Genomic DNA, 15,367 nt, shown 5'->3' with positions numbered 1-15,367 from the left:
CATTAAATGTGAATTTTTTTAGCGGATTATGTGCAGAATTAGCACAGATTTTAACTTTGCACTCTTTTTACATGCACTGTGAATTCATGCGAAAATTTCGCACAAATTCCTCATAGATTTCGCAAATGATTGAAAGATGCGGCCAAACTAATGCAGCCCTGGAATTCAGGAATCTATGCGGAATTTCTGCCATGTTAACCCAAGTCTAGAGGGGGCCTTCTCCAGACTATATGTGTGGTATCCCAGTACCGGAGTGGGTCTTGTCAGGTAAACATTGCTTCAGGTGCCTGCACTAGGCCCTTGCTGCTCAGGTGATGCTTTAATATTCATTATGGTCTTTCTCTCTGTTGATTTATATTGCTTAGCATTGTATCTTTAAGAAATATAAAGGGTATCTGTTGGTATGTATAGTACCCATGTGACCCTGATTGACTGCCCAGTGGGAGGCCCCCTGGCTAGGCCATATATAGTGAAAGGGGGAGGAGTTAGTCAGTTGTAGTGAGAGTTCAGTTTGTGTGGACTGCAGAGCTCAGTGTGAGCTGCAGTGTGAAGAGGAGTCAGCAGGAGTGTGCGGTAATTTAAAGGGCTTGTCCAGGAATAAAAAACAGACCTATTTTCTTTCAAAGACTGCTCCTTGTCTGTCTCCAGGTTGAGTGTGGTTCTGCAGCTCAGTTCCATTGAAATTAATGGAGCCAAGTTATAATACCAATACCACACCCAAAGGGGTGACCCAAAGGGAGCGGTTTTTGAAAGGAAATGGGTCTGTTGTCATGTCTATGTTCACACACAGCTATTGGTTTGGTTGTGTGTGAACAGTTTTATGTTCCCTGGTCAGGGAATAGTTAATAGCCTTTTGCTTGCTAGCCAATAGCTCCTAGGGTGTGTCCTCTGTGCTGGTGATTGATATCATTACATCCTGACTTGCTAACTTGCTGGACATGCTGCTTTGGAGCTCTTGGTGAAACACTCTTTATTTGAGGTTTTTAATCTACTATCTCTGTATTAGTATGCTCTTTATATTTTCTATATAGTTGGTTTTAGGATTTGTATATCTTTTCTGCTATGTGTCTGTTCACACTGTGTTTTCTCTTGTATCCGTTCTCATGTGATTCTGTGTTTTATATTTCTGTTTTCCTACTGGGCCAGCATCCTGTCCAAACTGGTGAATGTGCTGCTGGCTAGTAGTCTATTTGGATTTATTATTATGGCTACTCCTTTAGTGGAGTGTAGAGTCCAGTTTGTGTGTCCAGTGTGAACAATGTCCTATGTTGCATCCCTGATGATGTTCCATTGGGACTCCTTGTCTACTAGAGGTGTTCGGAGGGATTGTTATTCCTGTCTTGTGTTCAGTGTGAACAGTGTTCTATATTATATCCTGTTTAGCGATAGATCCCGTTTACCTGTCAGTGATGACTCAGAGAGTATTGTTATTCCTGTGTCTACCGGAGGTTTTTCTAGGGGATTCAGTTCCTCTTGTCTCTCAGCAAAACACACATCAATGCGTGTGGCCAAGTGGATAAGTTCAGTCAAAGAAGATGGAGGATCAGGTGGCTGCGAGGGCATTTTTAATCCTGCTTGACAGTCCTTTCTTGAATGTGGCATACAAGGCCTCACCATTCCATGCAAGTTCTGAGGCTAGAGTGCGGATTTGAACTACGTAGTCACCAACGGAAGAATTCCCTTGACAGAGGTTCAGCAAAGCCGTTTCAGCAGAAAAGGCACGTGCGGGTTCCTCAAAGACATTGTGAAATTCTGCCAAGAAAGCCGACAAATTGGAGGATACCGGACCCCCACGGTCCCAAAGGGGTGTAGCCCAGGCCAGGGCTTTTCCAGACAGTAGACTAATGACAAAAGCTACCTTCGCACGTTCCGTCGAAAACTATTCAGACATTAGCTCCAAGAGCATGGAGCACTGTGTGACGAAGCCTCTGCATAACTTGGAATCACCATCATATTTAGAAGGTAAAGGCAGATGTAGCTGAGAGCCAGAAGACACTGCAGGAACTGGTGGTGAGAGTGGGCCAGGTTGTGGCACCTGCTGCTGTTGTTTCTGCAAGGCCAATAGCTGTTGCATCATAGCAGACAGTTGGGTGAGTTGCTGTGCCTGTAGGGCCAATTGCTTATTGAGACTTATGTACCACAACGGAGGAAAGATCCATGACTTCAGGCCCGTTTCAGTAGACTGGAACACTGATGATAGTAGATCCGCTGGACCTGTGTGGCAGATGACTCAGACTGTACCAGGGAGCAGAATCTAAGGTGCGGATGGTTTTCACCAGAGCATGCCGCAAAGCGGGATGGACTTGCTGCAGCAGGCGGCACCCAGGCTGCTACCCCTGGCACGGCTCAACCACACAGGCAGCTGAGGAGATTCAAGGCACACATGGGATAAGGCAACTCGTGGTCAGGAAAGCAGAAGGTCAGGGATGGCAGCACAGTAGCATATTCAGGAAGTGGTCAGTAGGCAGGCGGCAAAGGAGCAAGGTCAGGTCACGGAGCAAAGGGTATGATACACTGCAAGGCAACTCTCAGGAATGCTTTCTCTCAGGCACTAGGGCAACAAAGATCCGTCAGGGAAGTGTGGGAGGTGGAGGAATTTATCAATGAGCCACAGGTGTTACTTCACTAATGGGCACACTGGCCCTTTAAATCTTAAAGCTCTGGCGAGCACACGCCCTAAGGGATGGGGACACAAGCGCCAGAGCAGAGAGCCAGAGGTGGGGGCAGGAGAAGCACCAGGTGAGTGACGGGCACATTCCGCAATGCAAATCCCAGCCCCGCCGGCAGCAGCAGGTAATGGGATCATGTGCTCACAGCCAGCGTGTGTGACCGGAGGGTATAATATAACAACATCCCTCAGGAGACCATCCTCCACCTCTTCAGGAGCATGCCCAAGCATTGTAGGGAAGTCATACGGGCACGTGGAGGCCACACCCTACTGAGCCTCAGTTTGACTTGTTTTAAGGACATTACATCAAAGTTGGATCAGCCTGTAGTGTGGTTTTCCATTTTGATTTTGAGTGTGACCTCCATGGGTTGATAAATTTGATTTCCATTGATAATTTATTTGTGATTTTGTTGCCAACACATTCAACTATGTAAAGAAGAAAGTATTTCATATGATTAGTTTATTAATTCAGATCTAGGATGTGTTATCTTAGTGTTCCCTTTATTTTTTTGAGCAGTGTATATAAATATAAATATCGGTATAAAACATAAATAATAAAGGAGTTAAAAACATATATATGAAAGACATGGGTATAAGAGACAACAATGGGAATTTAAGGTATCTATGAAATATGTATGGATGTGTAAATAGAGTTGAAATAATATATAGATAGCAAATCAAAGCAATTAGAACAAAGTTAGAAATAACAATCCGTATATATTTATTTAAAAATAAAGAAATGAAAATAAAACAAAGAAATAACTGAAAAGAGAAAATAGTCCATAAATAAAGAACACAGGAATTAGGACAACACTGTCGCTTGATTGTGGAGATAAGGATGGGTCCGGAGCAAGGGGCCATCGGGGTGCTGTAAACACAGCCTAACCACAATGGGCCATTGTTCGGGACTGCACCTCTAATTAGCAGAGTCCAGGAAACCGAACAGTTCAAAATCTGTATTTAGCCCCTTCGGGTCCAGCGATTCGAATTAGAAAATCTTGCTTGTTTCCATATGGGACAATTTAATGATAAACTTTCCACCCCGACAATCTTTCTTAACAGACAAGATGGCCATATATTTAAGTGTATTGGGGTTACTATTATGTTATTGTTTAAAATGTAAAGACAGGGGGTGTTTATCGTTCTTTTTTTTATATTGTACAATACAATATTACAATATTAAGAAAAAGAACGATAAACACCCCTGTATGTATATATATATATATAGATATAGATATAGATATAGATAGAGAGAGAGAGAGAGAGAGAGAGAGAGAGAGAGAGAGCTTAGACTGATAATCTTGTGCTGTATATTGATGGTACACAATATACTCCATGTATATCTATATTTATTCTCCTATCCAGTCTATGTTTTCGCATTAGCCACTGTTAGCATTATCAGTGGGAGGGGTAATTACCCTCACTACAATAACCACTGCTGAAGAAGGAACCTAAGGCTGGTTCCGAAATGCATCCAGTATAGCACTGCATGCCACCAGTATAAGCTGAATATGGATAAATAATACTGGGATTTCTACCAGTCTATATATACAGTGGTGATCAAAAGTTTGGGCACCCCAGGTAAAAATTTGTATTAATATGCATAAAGAAGCCAAGGAAAGATGGAAAAGTCTCCAAAAGGCATCAAATTACAGATTAGACATTCTTATAATATGTCAACAAAAGTTAGATTTTATTTCCATCATTTACACTTTCAAAATAGCAGAAAACAAAAAAATGGCGCGAGCAAAAGTTTGGGCACCCTGCAGAATTTATAGCATGCACTGCCCCCTTTGCAAAGCTGAGACCTGCCAGTGTCATGATTTGTTCTCAATCATCATCTGGGAAGACCAGGTGATGTCAATCTCAAAGGTTTAAATGCCCAGACTCATCTGACCTTGCCCCAACAATCAGCACCATGGGTTCTTCTAAGCAGTTGTCTAGAAATCTGAAACTGAAAATTGTTGACGCACACAAAGCTGGAGAAGGCTATAAGAAGATAGCAAAACATTTTCTGATGTCAATATCCTCTGTTCCGAATGTGATTAACCCCTTAAGGACGTAGCCTTTTTTTGCAAATCTGACCACTGTCACTTTAAGCATTAATAACTCTGGGATGCTTTAACTTATGAATTTGATTCTGAGACAGTTTTTTCATGACATATTCTACTTTATGTTAGTGGAAAATTTTTGTCTATACTTCATTTCTTGGTGTAAAAATCCAAAATGTTTCATGAAAATTTCAAAATCGGATTTTTTTCAGGGACCAGTTTAGTTTCGAAGTGAATTTGAGGGTCTTTATGTTAGAGATATCCTATAATGGACCCCATTATGAAAACTGCACCCCTTAAAGTATTCAAAATGACATACAGAAAGTTTGTTAACCCTTTAGGTGTTTCACAGGAATAGCAGCAAAGTGGAGGAAAAGATTCAAATTCTTTTTTTTTCACACTAACATATTCTTGTAAACCCATTTTTCTTCAATTTATAAGGGGTAATAGGTAAAAATGTCCCCCAAAATATGTAACCCTTTTCTCTCCAGTAGGGAAATGCCGCATATGTGGATGTAAAGTGCTCTGTGGGTGCACTAGAGGGCTCAGAAGGGAAGGAGCGACAATGGGATTTTGGAGAGCAAATTTTGCTGAAATGGTTTTTGGGGGCATGTCTCATTTAGGAAGCTCCCATGGTGCCAGAACAGCAAAAAAAAAACACATGGCACACTATTTTGGAAACTACACCCCTCAAGGGGTACAGTGAGCCATAACACCCCACAGGTGTTTGATGAATTTTCACTATATTTGGACGTGAAAATGAAAAATTATATTTTTTTCAAATAGGTAAAAATGTCCCCCAAAATTTGTAACCCCATTTCTTTTTGAGTAAGAAAATACCTCATATGTGGATGTAAAGTGTTCTGTGGGTGCACTAGAGGGCTCAGAAGGGAAGGAGCGACATTGGGATTTTGGAGAGCGAATTTTGCTGAAATGGTTTTTGTGGGGAATGTCACATTTCGGAAGCCCCCATGGTGCCATAACAGCAAAAAAAAACACATGGCACACTATTTTGGAAACTATACCCCTCAAGGAACGTAACAATTGGTATAGTGAGCCTTAACACCCCACAGGTGATTTACACATTTTTGCTAAATTTGGACGTGAGAATGAAAATTTTAATTTTTTTCACTAAAATGCTGGTATAATCCCAAATTTTCATTTTTTAAAGGGGTAATAGGAGAAAAAGCCCCCCAAAATTTGTAACACAATTTCTTCTGAGTATGGAAATACCCCATATGTGGATGTAAAGTGCTCTGCGGGCGAACTAGAATGCTCCGAAGAGAAGGAGTGCCATTGGGCTTTTGGAAAGAGAATTGGGTTGATAATAGAAGTCGGGGGCCTTGTGCGTTTACAAAGCCCCTGTGCTACCAGAACAGTGGAACCCCCTCACTTGTGACCCCATTTTGGAAACTACACCCCTCAAGGGAATTCAATAAGGGGTGCAGTTAGCATTTACACCCCACTGGCATTTGACAGATTTTTTGAACAGTGGGCTGTGCAAATGAAAAATTACATTTTTCATTTTCACGGACCACTGTTCCAAAAATCTGTCAGACACCTGTGGGGCGTAAATGCTTGCTGTACCGCTAATTCAATTACATGAGGAGTGTAGTTTCCAAAATGGGGTCACATGTGGGGGGGTCTATTGTTCTGGCACCATGGGGGCTTTGTAAACACACATGACATACAATTCCAGCCAAATTCTCTCTCAAAAAGCCCAATGGCGCTGCTTCTCTTTTGAGCCCTGTAGTTCGCCCACAAAGCATTTTACATCCACATATAGGGTATTTTCTTACTCAGAAGAAATGGGGTTACAAATTTTGGAGGCTTTTCCTCCTATTACCCCTTGTGAAGATAAAAACTTTGGGGTAACACTAGCATTTTAGTGAAAAAAATCAGATTTTTCATTTTCACGTCCAACTTTAACGAAAATTTGTCAAACACCTGTGGAGTGTTAAGGCTCACTATACCCCTTTTACATTCCATGAGGGGTGTACTTTCCAAAATGGGGTCACATGTGGGTGATTTTTTTTGCCTTTATGTCAGAACCGCTGTAACTATCAGCCACCCCTGTGCAAATCACCAATTTAGACCTCAAATGTACATAGTGTGCTTTCACTCCTGAGCCTTGTTGTGCATCCGCAGAGCATTTTACGTCCACATATGGGGTATTTCTTTACTCAGGAGAAATTACGCTGAAAATTTTGGGGGTCTTTTTTTCTTTTTACCTTTTGTAAAAATGAAAAGTATGGGGCAACACCAGCATATTAGTGTAAACATTTTTTAACACTAACATGCTGGTGTAGACCTCAACTTTACCTTTTCATAAGGGGTAAAAGGAGAAAAAGCCCCCCAAAATTTGCAGTGTAATTTCTCCCGAGTACAGAAATACCCCATATGTGGCCCTAAACTGATGCCTTGAAATACGACAGGGCTCCGAAGTGAGAGAGCGCCATGCGCATTTGAGGCCTAAATTAGGGATTTGCATAGGGACGGACACAATAGTGTTTCCCCAAACAGGGTGCCTCCAGCTGTTGCAAAACTCCCAGCATGCCTGAACAGTCAATGGCTGTCCGGCAATACTGGGAGTTATTTTGCAACAGCTGGAGACTCCGTTTTGGAAACACTGCTGTATGAGACGTTTAAAATTTTTATTGGGGGGGGGGGGGGCAGTGTAAGGGGGTGTATATGTAGCGTTTTACACTTTATTTTTTGTTAGTGTAGTGTAGTGTTTTTAGGGTACATTCACAAGGGCAAGGGTTCACATGAAGTTTCCCACTGGGAGTTTGAGCTGTGGCGGAAAATTTGCTGCAGCTCGAACTGAAAGTCACTGAAACTCACTGTAAACCTCCGCCCGTGTGAATGTACCCTGTACATTCACATGGGGGGGTTAACCTTCAACTGTTGCAAAACTACAACTCCTAGCATGCATGGTCTGTCATGCTGGGAGTTGTAGTTTTGCAACAGCTGGAGGCACACATGTTGGGAAACACTGAGTTAGGAAACAGTCAGTGTTTCCCAACCAGTGTGCCTCCAGTTGTTGCAAAACTACAACACCCAGCATGCCCGGAGAGCCGAAGGGCATGCTGGGAGTTGTAGTTTTGCAACATCTGGTCCTTCAGATGTTGCCAAACTACAACTTTCAGCAGGCCTGGACAGTCTTGGCATGCTTGGAGTTGTAGTTTTGCAACATCTGGAAGTGAACAGTTTGGAGACCACTATACAGTGGTCTCCAAACTGTAGCCCTCCAGATGTTGCAAAACTACAACTCCCAGCATGCCCAGACAGCCTTTGGCTATCTGGGCATGCTGGGAGTTGTAGTTGTGAAACAATGCAGCAATGAAGATCACTTACCAGATTTTCACTGCTGCATTCTGCTGCCGCCGGTCCTCCCCGCCGCAGGTCCTCCGCTGTCTGCCCATGTCTGCCGGCGGTCCCCCCGCTTTGTGAGGTTAAAATTGAACTTTTTGGCCGAAATGAGCAAAGGTACGTTTGGAGAAGAAGGGGAACATAATTTAATGAAAAGAACCTCTGTTCAACTGTTAAAGGGGTACTCCAGGGAAGTTAAGGAAAATAATATGCCCAAAAGCCACCACAATACCTGTTCTGTGTCCCCTGTAGTTATTCATGTGATTTTGGCAGCTCCTTTGGCCCCTGATGTCTCCTAAATACTTTTTCCTTGTTTGCTGTACAGAGACTACAACTCCCAGAATTCAGCGCAGGTCTGTGTAATGGCTGCCAGACAACTGCTTTCACTATCTGTGTGCAGGCTTACACTGCAGATCACACACACACACACGCACACACTGGGGGAGATTTATCAAACTGTGTGAGAGAAAAAGTGGAGGGATTTTCCCACAGCAACCAGCTAACAAGCTGAGGTAAAGTGAAAGCCGAGCTGTGATTGGCTGCATATGGGGAAATCTCTCCACTTTTTCTCTCACACAGTTTGATAAATCTGGGCCACTGTACATGTCTTTTCTTTTAAACTATGCCTCCTCCTGCTATAAATCTTTCTGAATGGCAGCCTATTCAAAAGGAAAACAGCAGCTATGTGCTCAGTTGTGACTAAGAATCTTCACTGCTTTTCTCTCACAGGGTGGTTGTACAGCCAGAGCTCTAGCCCAATCAGAAATTAGACATAGATCAGGTGATGTTGTCTTGATGGGAGGGGCTGCTCTCACTGAGGAGACAACGTGGATCTAAAAAATGAATTTTTCTCTCACTTCCTGCATGTAAGTGACAGCTGAAAGAGGAAAACTGTTGTATATAGCTAATGAATTATATTTAGACAAATTCATAGGTTGGTGAGAGGGAAAGAATGGGCTATGGATTTAGTTCCCCGGAGTACCCCTTTAAGCATGGGGGTGAATCAATCATGCTTTGGGGTTGTATTGCAGCCAGTGGCACAGGGAACTTCTCACGAGTAGAAGGAAAAATGGATTCAATAAAATGTCTGCAAATTTTGGATGCTAACTTGATGCCATCTGTGAAAAAGCTGAAGTTAAAGAGAGGATGGCTTCTACAAATGGATAATGATCCTAAATACACCTCGAAATCCACGGGGAATTACATCAAGAGTTGATCTCAACATAATTGAAAAATTATGGATGGACCTTAAAAGAGCAGTGCGTGACAGACAGCCCAGAAATCTCAAAGAACTGGAAGACTTTTGTAAGGAAGAATGGGCAAAGATACCTCAAACAAGAATTGAAAGACTATTGGCTGGCTACAAAAAGTGTTTACAAGCTGTGATACTTGCCAAAGGGGGCAGTACAAGATATTCACTCTGCAGGGTGCCCGAACTTTTGCAGATGCCATTTATTTGTTTTCTGTTATTTTGAAAGTGTAAATGATGAAAATAAAATCTAACTTTTGTTGACATATTCTAAGAATTTCTAATCTGTAATTTGATGCCTTTTGGAGACTTTTCCATCTTCCCTTGGCTTCTTTATGCACATTAATACAAATTTTTACCAGGGGTGCCCCCATTGTGCCCCTGTATTAGTGGACAATACAATAAGCAATATCAACTGGATTAACACATCTAAGAACATAATAATTTTTGGCAATACCGTGTGTTTTTATTGTGGCAATTTTATGAAGTGGCTTCACAAGGGCCCTGTGAACCACCTGTGTATTTAAGTTATATACTGTATATTTTATGATAAATAAATATTTTAGATTCCAAATATCTATAGACTTTGAGCTTCAACATTTTGATCCTAATAAATAAATTGGGTATCCTTGTAACTGTATGGACCTACAGAATAAAGATATGGTGTTATTTTTACCTAAAAGTGCACTGCGTAGAAACGCAAGACCCCTAAAATTACAAAATGGGGTTTTTCTTTCAATTTCATCCCACAAATATATATTTTTTGGTTTTGCGGTACATTTTGTTATGAAATGATTGATGTCATTACAAAGTAAAATTAGTGCCGCAAAAAACAAGCCCTTATATGGATCTGTAGGTGCAAAATTGAAAGCATTATGATTTTTAGAAGGGGAGGAGGAAAAAGCGAACGTGCAAAAATGAAAATTGCTCTTTTAGAGCGTCGGGTGCAGCGCGCGGAGGCTCGTGATGTCACGCTCGTACAAGTCTATGGCAATGCATTGAGGGGGCGTGACCGTGATGTCACGAGCGGGGCGTGACCGTGATGTCACGAGCCTCTGTTCTGCATCGCCAGTCATCCGGTACGGAGCGAAGTTCGCTCTGTGCACCGGATGTCTGGGGTGCTGCAGCCGAGATCCTGCTGCTGGTGACTCCTGCAATCAGACATCTTATCCCCTATCCTTTGGATAGGGGATAAGATGTCTAGGGGCGGAGTATTCCTTTAAGGTCAAAACAGACTAAGTCCTTAAAGGGGTACTCCGGTGGAAAAAAAAATTCAATCAACTGGTGCCAGAAAGTTAAACAGATTTGTGAATCACTTTTATTTAAAAATCCCTTTCAGGAACTGTCCAAAGCAGGTACAATTCCTCATAGCAAACTTCTCCTGCTCTGGACAGTTCCTGACATAAACAGAGGTGTCAGCAGAGAGCACCGGGGACAGACAGAAAAGAAATTTAAAAAAAGGCAAGAACTTTCTCTGTATTATACAGCAGCTGATGAGTACTGGAAGGATTAAGATTTTTTAATAGAAGTCATTTACAAATCTGTGTAAATTTTCTGGCACCAGTTGATTTAAAAATAATGTATCCACCAAAATACCCCTTTAAAGGATTGAAGAAAGAGGACCAACAGTAAAAAAAGGGTAGGAACATGCAGACAAGCCATGGGGCAGTGTTCAGTAGGACATGACTGGATTACCTGAGGTCCTGTTATGGGGGAAAGACATGGAAAGGACAATTAACTGCTTAAGGACCATGTGTTTTTCCGTTTTTGCACTTTAATTTTATCCTTATCACCTTCTAAAAATCATAACGCTTTAAATTTTGCATCTACAGACTCATATGAGGGCTTATTTTTTGCGCCACCAATTATACTTTGAAATGATTCAATCATTTCACAACAAAATTTACGACGAACCCAGAGAAAAATATTTGCGGGGAATAAAAACGGGCAATAAATGGGCAATAAAAATTTGAATAAAAATGCCATTTTGTAACTTTTGGGGGCTTCTGATTCTACCCAGTGCATTTTTATGTAAACATGACACCAAATATTTATTTTCTAGGTCAATACGGTTACAATAATACCCAAATTATATAGGTTTTCTTTATTTTACTACTAAAAAAAAAATAACTACATGCACCAAAATTTGTATGTTTACAATTTTCCTCTTCTGACCCCTTATTTTTCTGTATAGAGGGTGGTATTAGGGCTCCTTTTTTGTGCCATGATCTGAAGTTTTTATTGGAACCATGATTGTTTTGATCGGACTTTTTGATCACTTTTTATAAAAAAAATTTAAGATATGCAAAGTGACCAAAAATACGCAATTTTTGACTTTTGTATTTTTGTATGTGTACGCCATTGACCGTGCGGTTTAATTAACCTTATATTTTTTATAGTTCGGACATTTAAAATTGTGGCAACACCACATACGTTTATTTTTATTATGTTTATATATTTTTTTATATGGAATTTGGGAAAAGGGGGTGATTTAAACTTTTAATAAAGTCCCTTAGGACTTTTTGGAGGAATCATTTGATTCCTCATACAGATCAATGTGGTTCCATAGAACCACATTGATCTGTGTGCTCTGCCCTCGATTGATAAAGCCTGGTCCTGCCAGGATTTATCATTCACGAGGTAGCAGCCGCCGTGGAAGGAGAGGTAAGCCCTCCGGCTACCTCAGAAATGGATCACCCCCCCCCCCCCTCGCGCGCGATCGCGCTGTAACCCAATACACTGGGTTATAGTGTGGATGAACAGGAGTTGATACAGGGGTCAATACTGAGTTATGTGCCTGTAAAGTTCCTCACTTCTGTCTATAATATGTGCTTCAAGGCGTGACCCCCGCTGGCCAGCCTACCGCGCTGAAGCTTCTAAGCATGCCCCCGTTTTGTAAATATTTATTATCTTCAACTCCACATCCTAGCAACGGGGAGTCACATATCCCCTGAGCGCAGTGCTCTGATTGCAGAACGCATGACGTGCGAGCTCGGCGTACTGTTATTACTCTGCGTAGCGCCACTACGCATGCACTGGTCCCTCGCTACACCCGGAAGTCGGGGATGGCGAGGCTTCAATAGCCGTACACTTACGTCATCATGCGCATGCGCTCTGCAATCAAAGTGCTGCATTCAGGAATATGTGACTCCACGTCGCTAGGATGTGGAGTTGAAGAAAATGAATATTTATAAAACGGGGGCGGGCTTAGAAGCTTCAGTGTGGGAGGCTGAATCAGATGGCCAGTGGGGGTCCTACCTTGAAGCACATATTAAACAGGTACATAACTCAGCGGCTACTGGACAAAAAAAGTGAGTGACCCCTCTATCTACTCCTGTTCACCCACACTATAACCCAGTGTATAGGGATTAGTGTGGGTGAACTTGCTGACAGTTTTCTTTTAAAGGTACCTTTAGACATCGCTTTGACAGCGGCGATCCAAAGGGTTAATAGCCGCACGCTGTGATTGCCGCATGTCGGCAATTAACGCCGGCTACAAGAATCAGCTGAGGGCCAGCCGGTATGACGCAGGCCTAAGTCGGGAGCCCGTGCCATACCCCGTTAACGGCAAAAAGGACGTGTATACACATCCTTGGTCGTTAACCAGTTAAAATGAGAAAAGTATACATTACATCATAAATACTAGCCCTATCTAGCCATGACCTTATTTATACTTAATGGATATATCATTAGAAAATTAAATCAAGTCAAATACATTTTTTATTTTCAACATATTGGGGGAGATTTATCAAAGCCTGTGCAGAGGAAAAGTTGATCAGTTGCCCATAGCAACCGATCAGATCGCTTCTTTCATTTTTGAGAGAAATAAAAGAAATCTGTGCAACTTTCCTATGCACAGATATTGATAAATCTCCCCCATTGGGTCAAAACCATTATGACATTTACCTGCAAATTAACAGCCACAGTTGCTAATTGTGTTATGAATTTGTGATGGATTTTAACACTTTCTGTGTATAGGGGCAAGATCCATGGTAAATCTGCAAAAAATCTGCATAACACATAACATAATAGTTTTTATTGCACAATAATGTTCAGAGTTTAGCAAGCCCTCTCCGTATAGAAAAGCCATCTGAATAGGTCACAGAGCATACCTAGAAACCTATTCCATAAAATCAATAAGGTTAGATCTAGACTCTTGTGCCATGGGGTTTGCTGTAAAGCATACCTCTTAATGCTCAGACAAGATGGCCACCCCCATAATAATGTGCAAAAAATGAGATGAGAAGTAGTATGATGCCACCACAACTAATAATATTGTGAAGCTATTGGCCATCAGGCATGGGCATTGTTTCACCCACACTTGATGATCGCAACACCACATGCCTCCTCTTTTCTCTAAAGGAGAGGATGAAAGGGAGCACTGGGAAGCATAAGAGATAGAAATTTTTCTGTTCCCTGGACAATCCCTTTAATGTAGTGTAATGATAATTCTATGATGTTAATGGTTTGGTTAAAGATTATTGATCTTTTATATTTTGGGTGTTTTCACTCCTGATTTTTGTTTCTTTTCCAGATACAGCTCTTAGCTGAGCGCTCTGAAGTTATGCGCACTAGAATTTCTCGCATGGTGGCAGTCATCGTTTTGCTTTTCACTGTCTGCTGGGGCCCCATCCAGCTCTATATTCTGTTTCAAGCCTTTAGTCCCACCTTCAAACGTGACTATTACACATACAAGATAAAGATATTTGCCCACTGCATGTCCTACACAAATTCATCTATTAATCCAATAGTCTATGCCTTTATGGGTGCCAATTTCCGTAAAGCATTTAACAAGGTCTTTCCATTCCTCTTTAAGCAACGAGTGGGCAGTACAGGGGTGGCTAATGCTAATGCCAATACTGAAATGCATTTTGTCTCCTCTGGAACTTAGGATACTGAACAGAAAAAAAACCATAGACATCATTTGTACCTCATCTACCAAAATAATTGACCATAATAAACTCTTGGAGAACTTTTCTAGCAGATATGACTAGGAAATATTAAAAGCCCTGACAATGAACTGAGCATGATGTTCCTGGAATGCAAAGGTGTATAATACAGGAAATTGAAATGGTCCTATCAAACATTCAAATTAGGAATTCACTGGGATTACCAAGTAACCTTGCTGAAAAAAATATCCTTTAGGAATAAAGGATCGCAACACTTGGGATCATAATATTTTTTTTTTTATCTAAGCAGCTACCATGGTTTAAATTGGATTCTAAAATGTTCATTTATGGAACAATGCTGAACGTTGAAAAAACCAGCAGTGCTTTTCAAACAGGACTTCATTTCTAGAATGTATCATTAAAGGAGTAGTCCAGTGGTGAACCCAGTGGGGAACAACTTATCCCCTATCCTAAGGATAGGGGATAAGTTTGAGATCGCGGTGGGTCCGACCGCTGGGGCCCCCTGCGATCTCCTGTACGGAGCCCCGACAGCCCGCAATCTCCGGCTCTGCCATAGAGTTGTATTGAGGGGCGTGTCGGCCACCGCTTCGTGCGGAAGTCAACACCCGCTATCTGGCCAGAGAGCCTGGCTCCCGTAGAGAGAGATCGCAGGGGGCCCCAGCGGTCGGACCACCCGCGATCTCAAACTTATCCCCTATCCTTAGGATAGGGGATACGTTTTTCACCACTGGACTACCCCTTTAAATATTCACTTTGTATACTCTTTAAAGGGGTACACCGGCCCTCTTACATCTCATCCGCTATGCAAAAGATAGGGGTTAAGATGTCTGATTGCGGGGGTCCTGCCGCTGCGGACCCCCGCAATCTGTCATTCAGCATCCACTTTTGCGAGGTCTCCGCAGCGCTGGAGGCTCCGAGTGTGCAGCGTGACAACCATGGGGCCGGAGTATTGTGACGTCATGATACTCCGGCTTCGTGTTCGTCACATTGCACACTCAGAGCCTTTAGCGCTGCGGAGAGCTCGCAAAGGCTGGTGCTAAATGACAGACTGCAGGGGTCCCCAGCGGCGGGACCCCCATGATAAGACATCTAATCCCCTATCCTTTGGATAGGGGAT

General features: G+C 42.2%; 1 protein-coding gene across 2 annotated transcripts in view; it reads left to right on the top strand.

Annotated features, from left to right (window-relative positions):
- The window catches only part of KISS1R (KISS1 receptor), a 211,615-nt gene extending 196,736 nt beyond the window's left edge, over window positions 1-14,879 (top strand). For both annotated transcript variants that reach the window (XM_056517905.1, XM_056517899.1), the window contains one exon: window positions 13,875-14,879. In XM_056517905.1, coding sequence (XP_056373880.1) covers window positions 13,875-14,231 — 357 coding nt within the window. In that variant the 3' untranslated portion in view covers window positions 14,232-14,879. The remainder of the gene's footprint in view (window positions 1-13,874) is intronic.
- The last annotated feature ends 488 nt before the right edge of the window (window positions 14,880-15,367 follow it).

The sequence above is a fragment of the Hyla sarda genome, chromosome 1, assembly GCF_029499605.1.
Source record: "Hyla sarda isolate aHylSar1 chromosome 1, aHylSar1.hap1, whole genome shotgun sequence".
Classification (NCBI taxonomy): domain Eukaryota; kingdom Metazoa; phylum Chordata; class Amphibia; order Anura; family Hylidae; genus Hyla; species Hyla sarda.
This window is presented reverse-complemented; position numbering and strand designations above follow the sequence as displayed.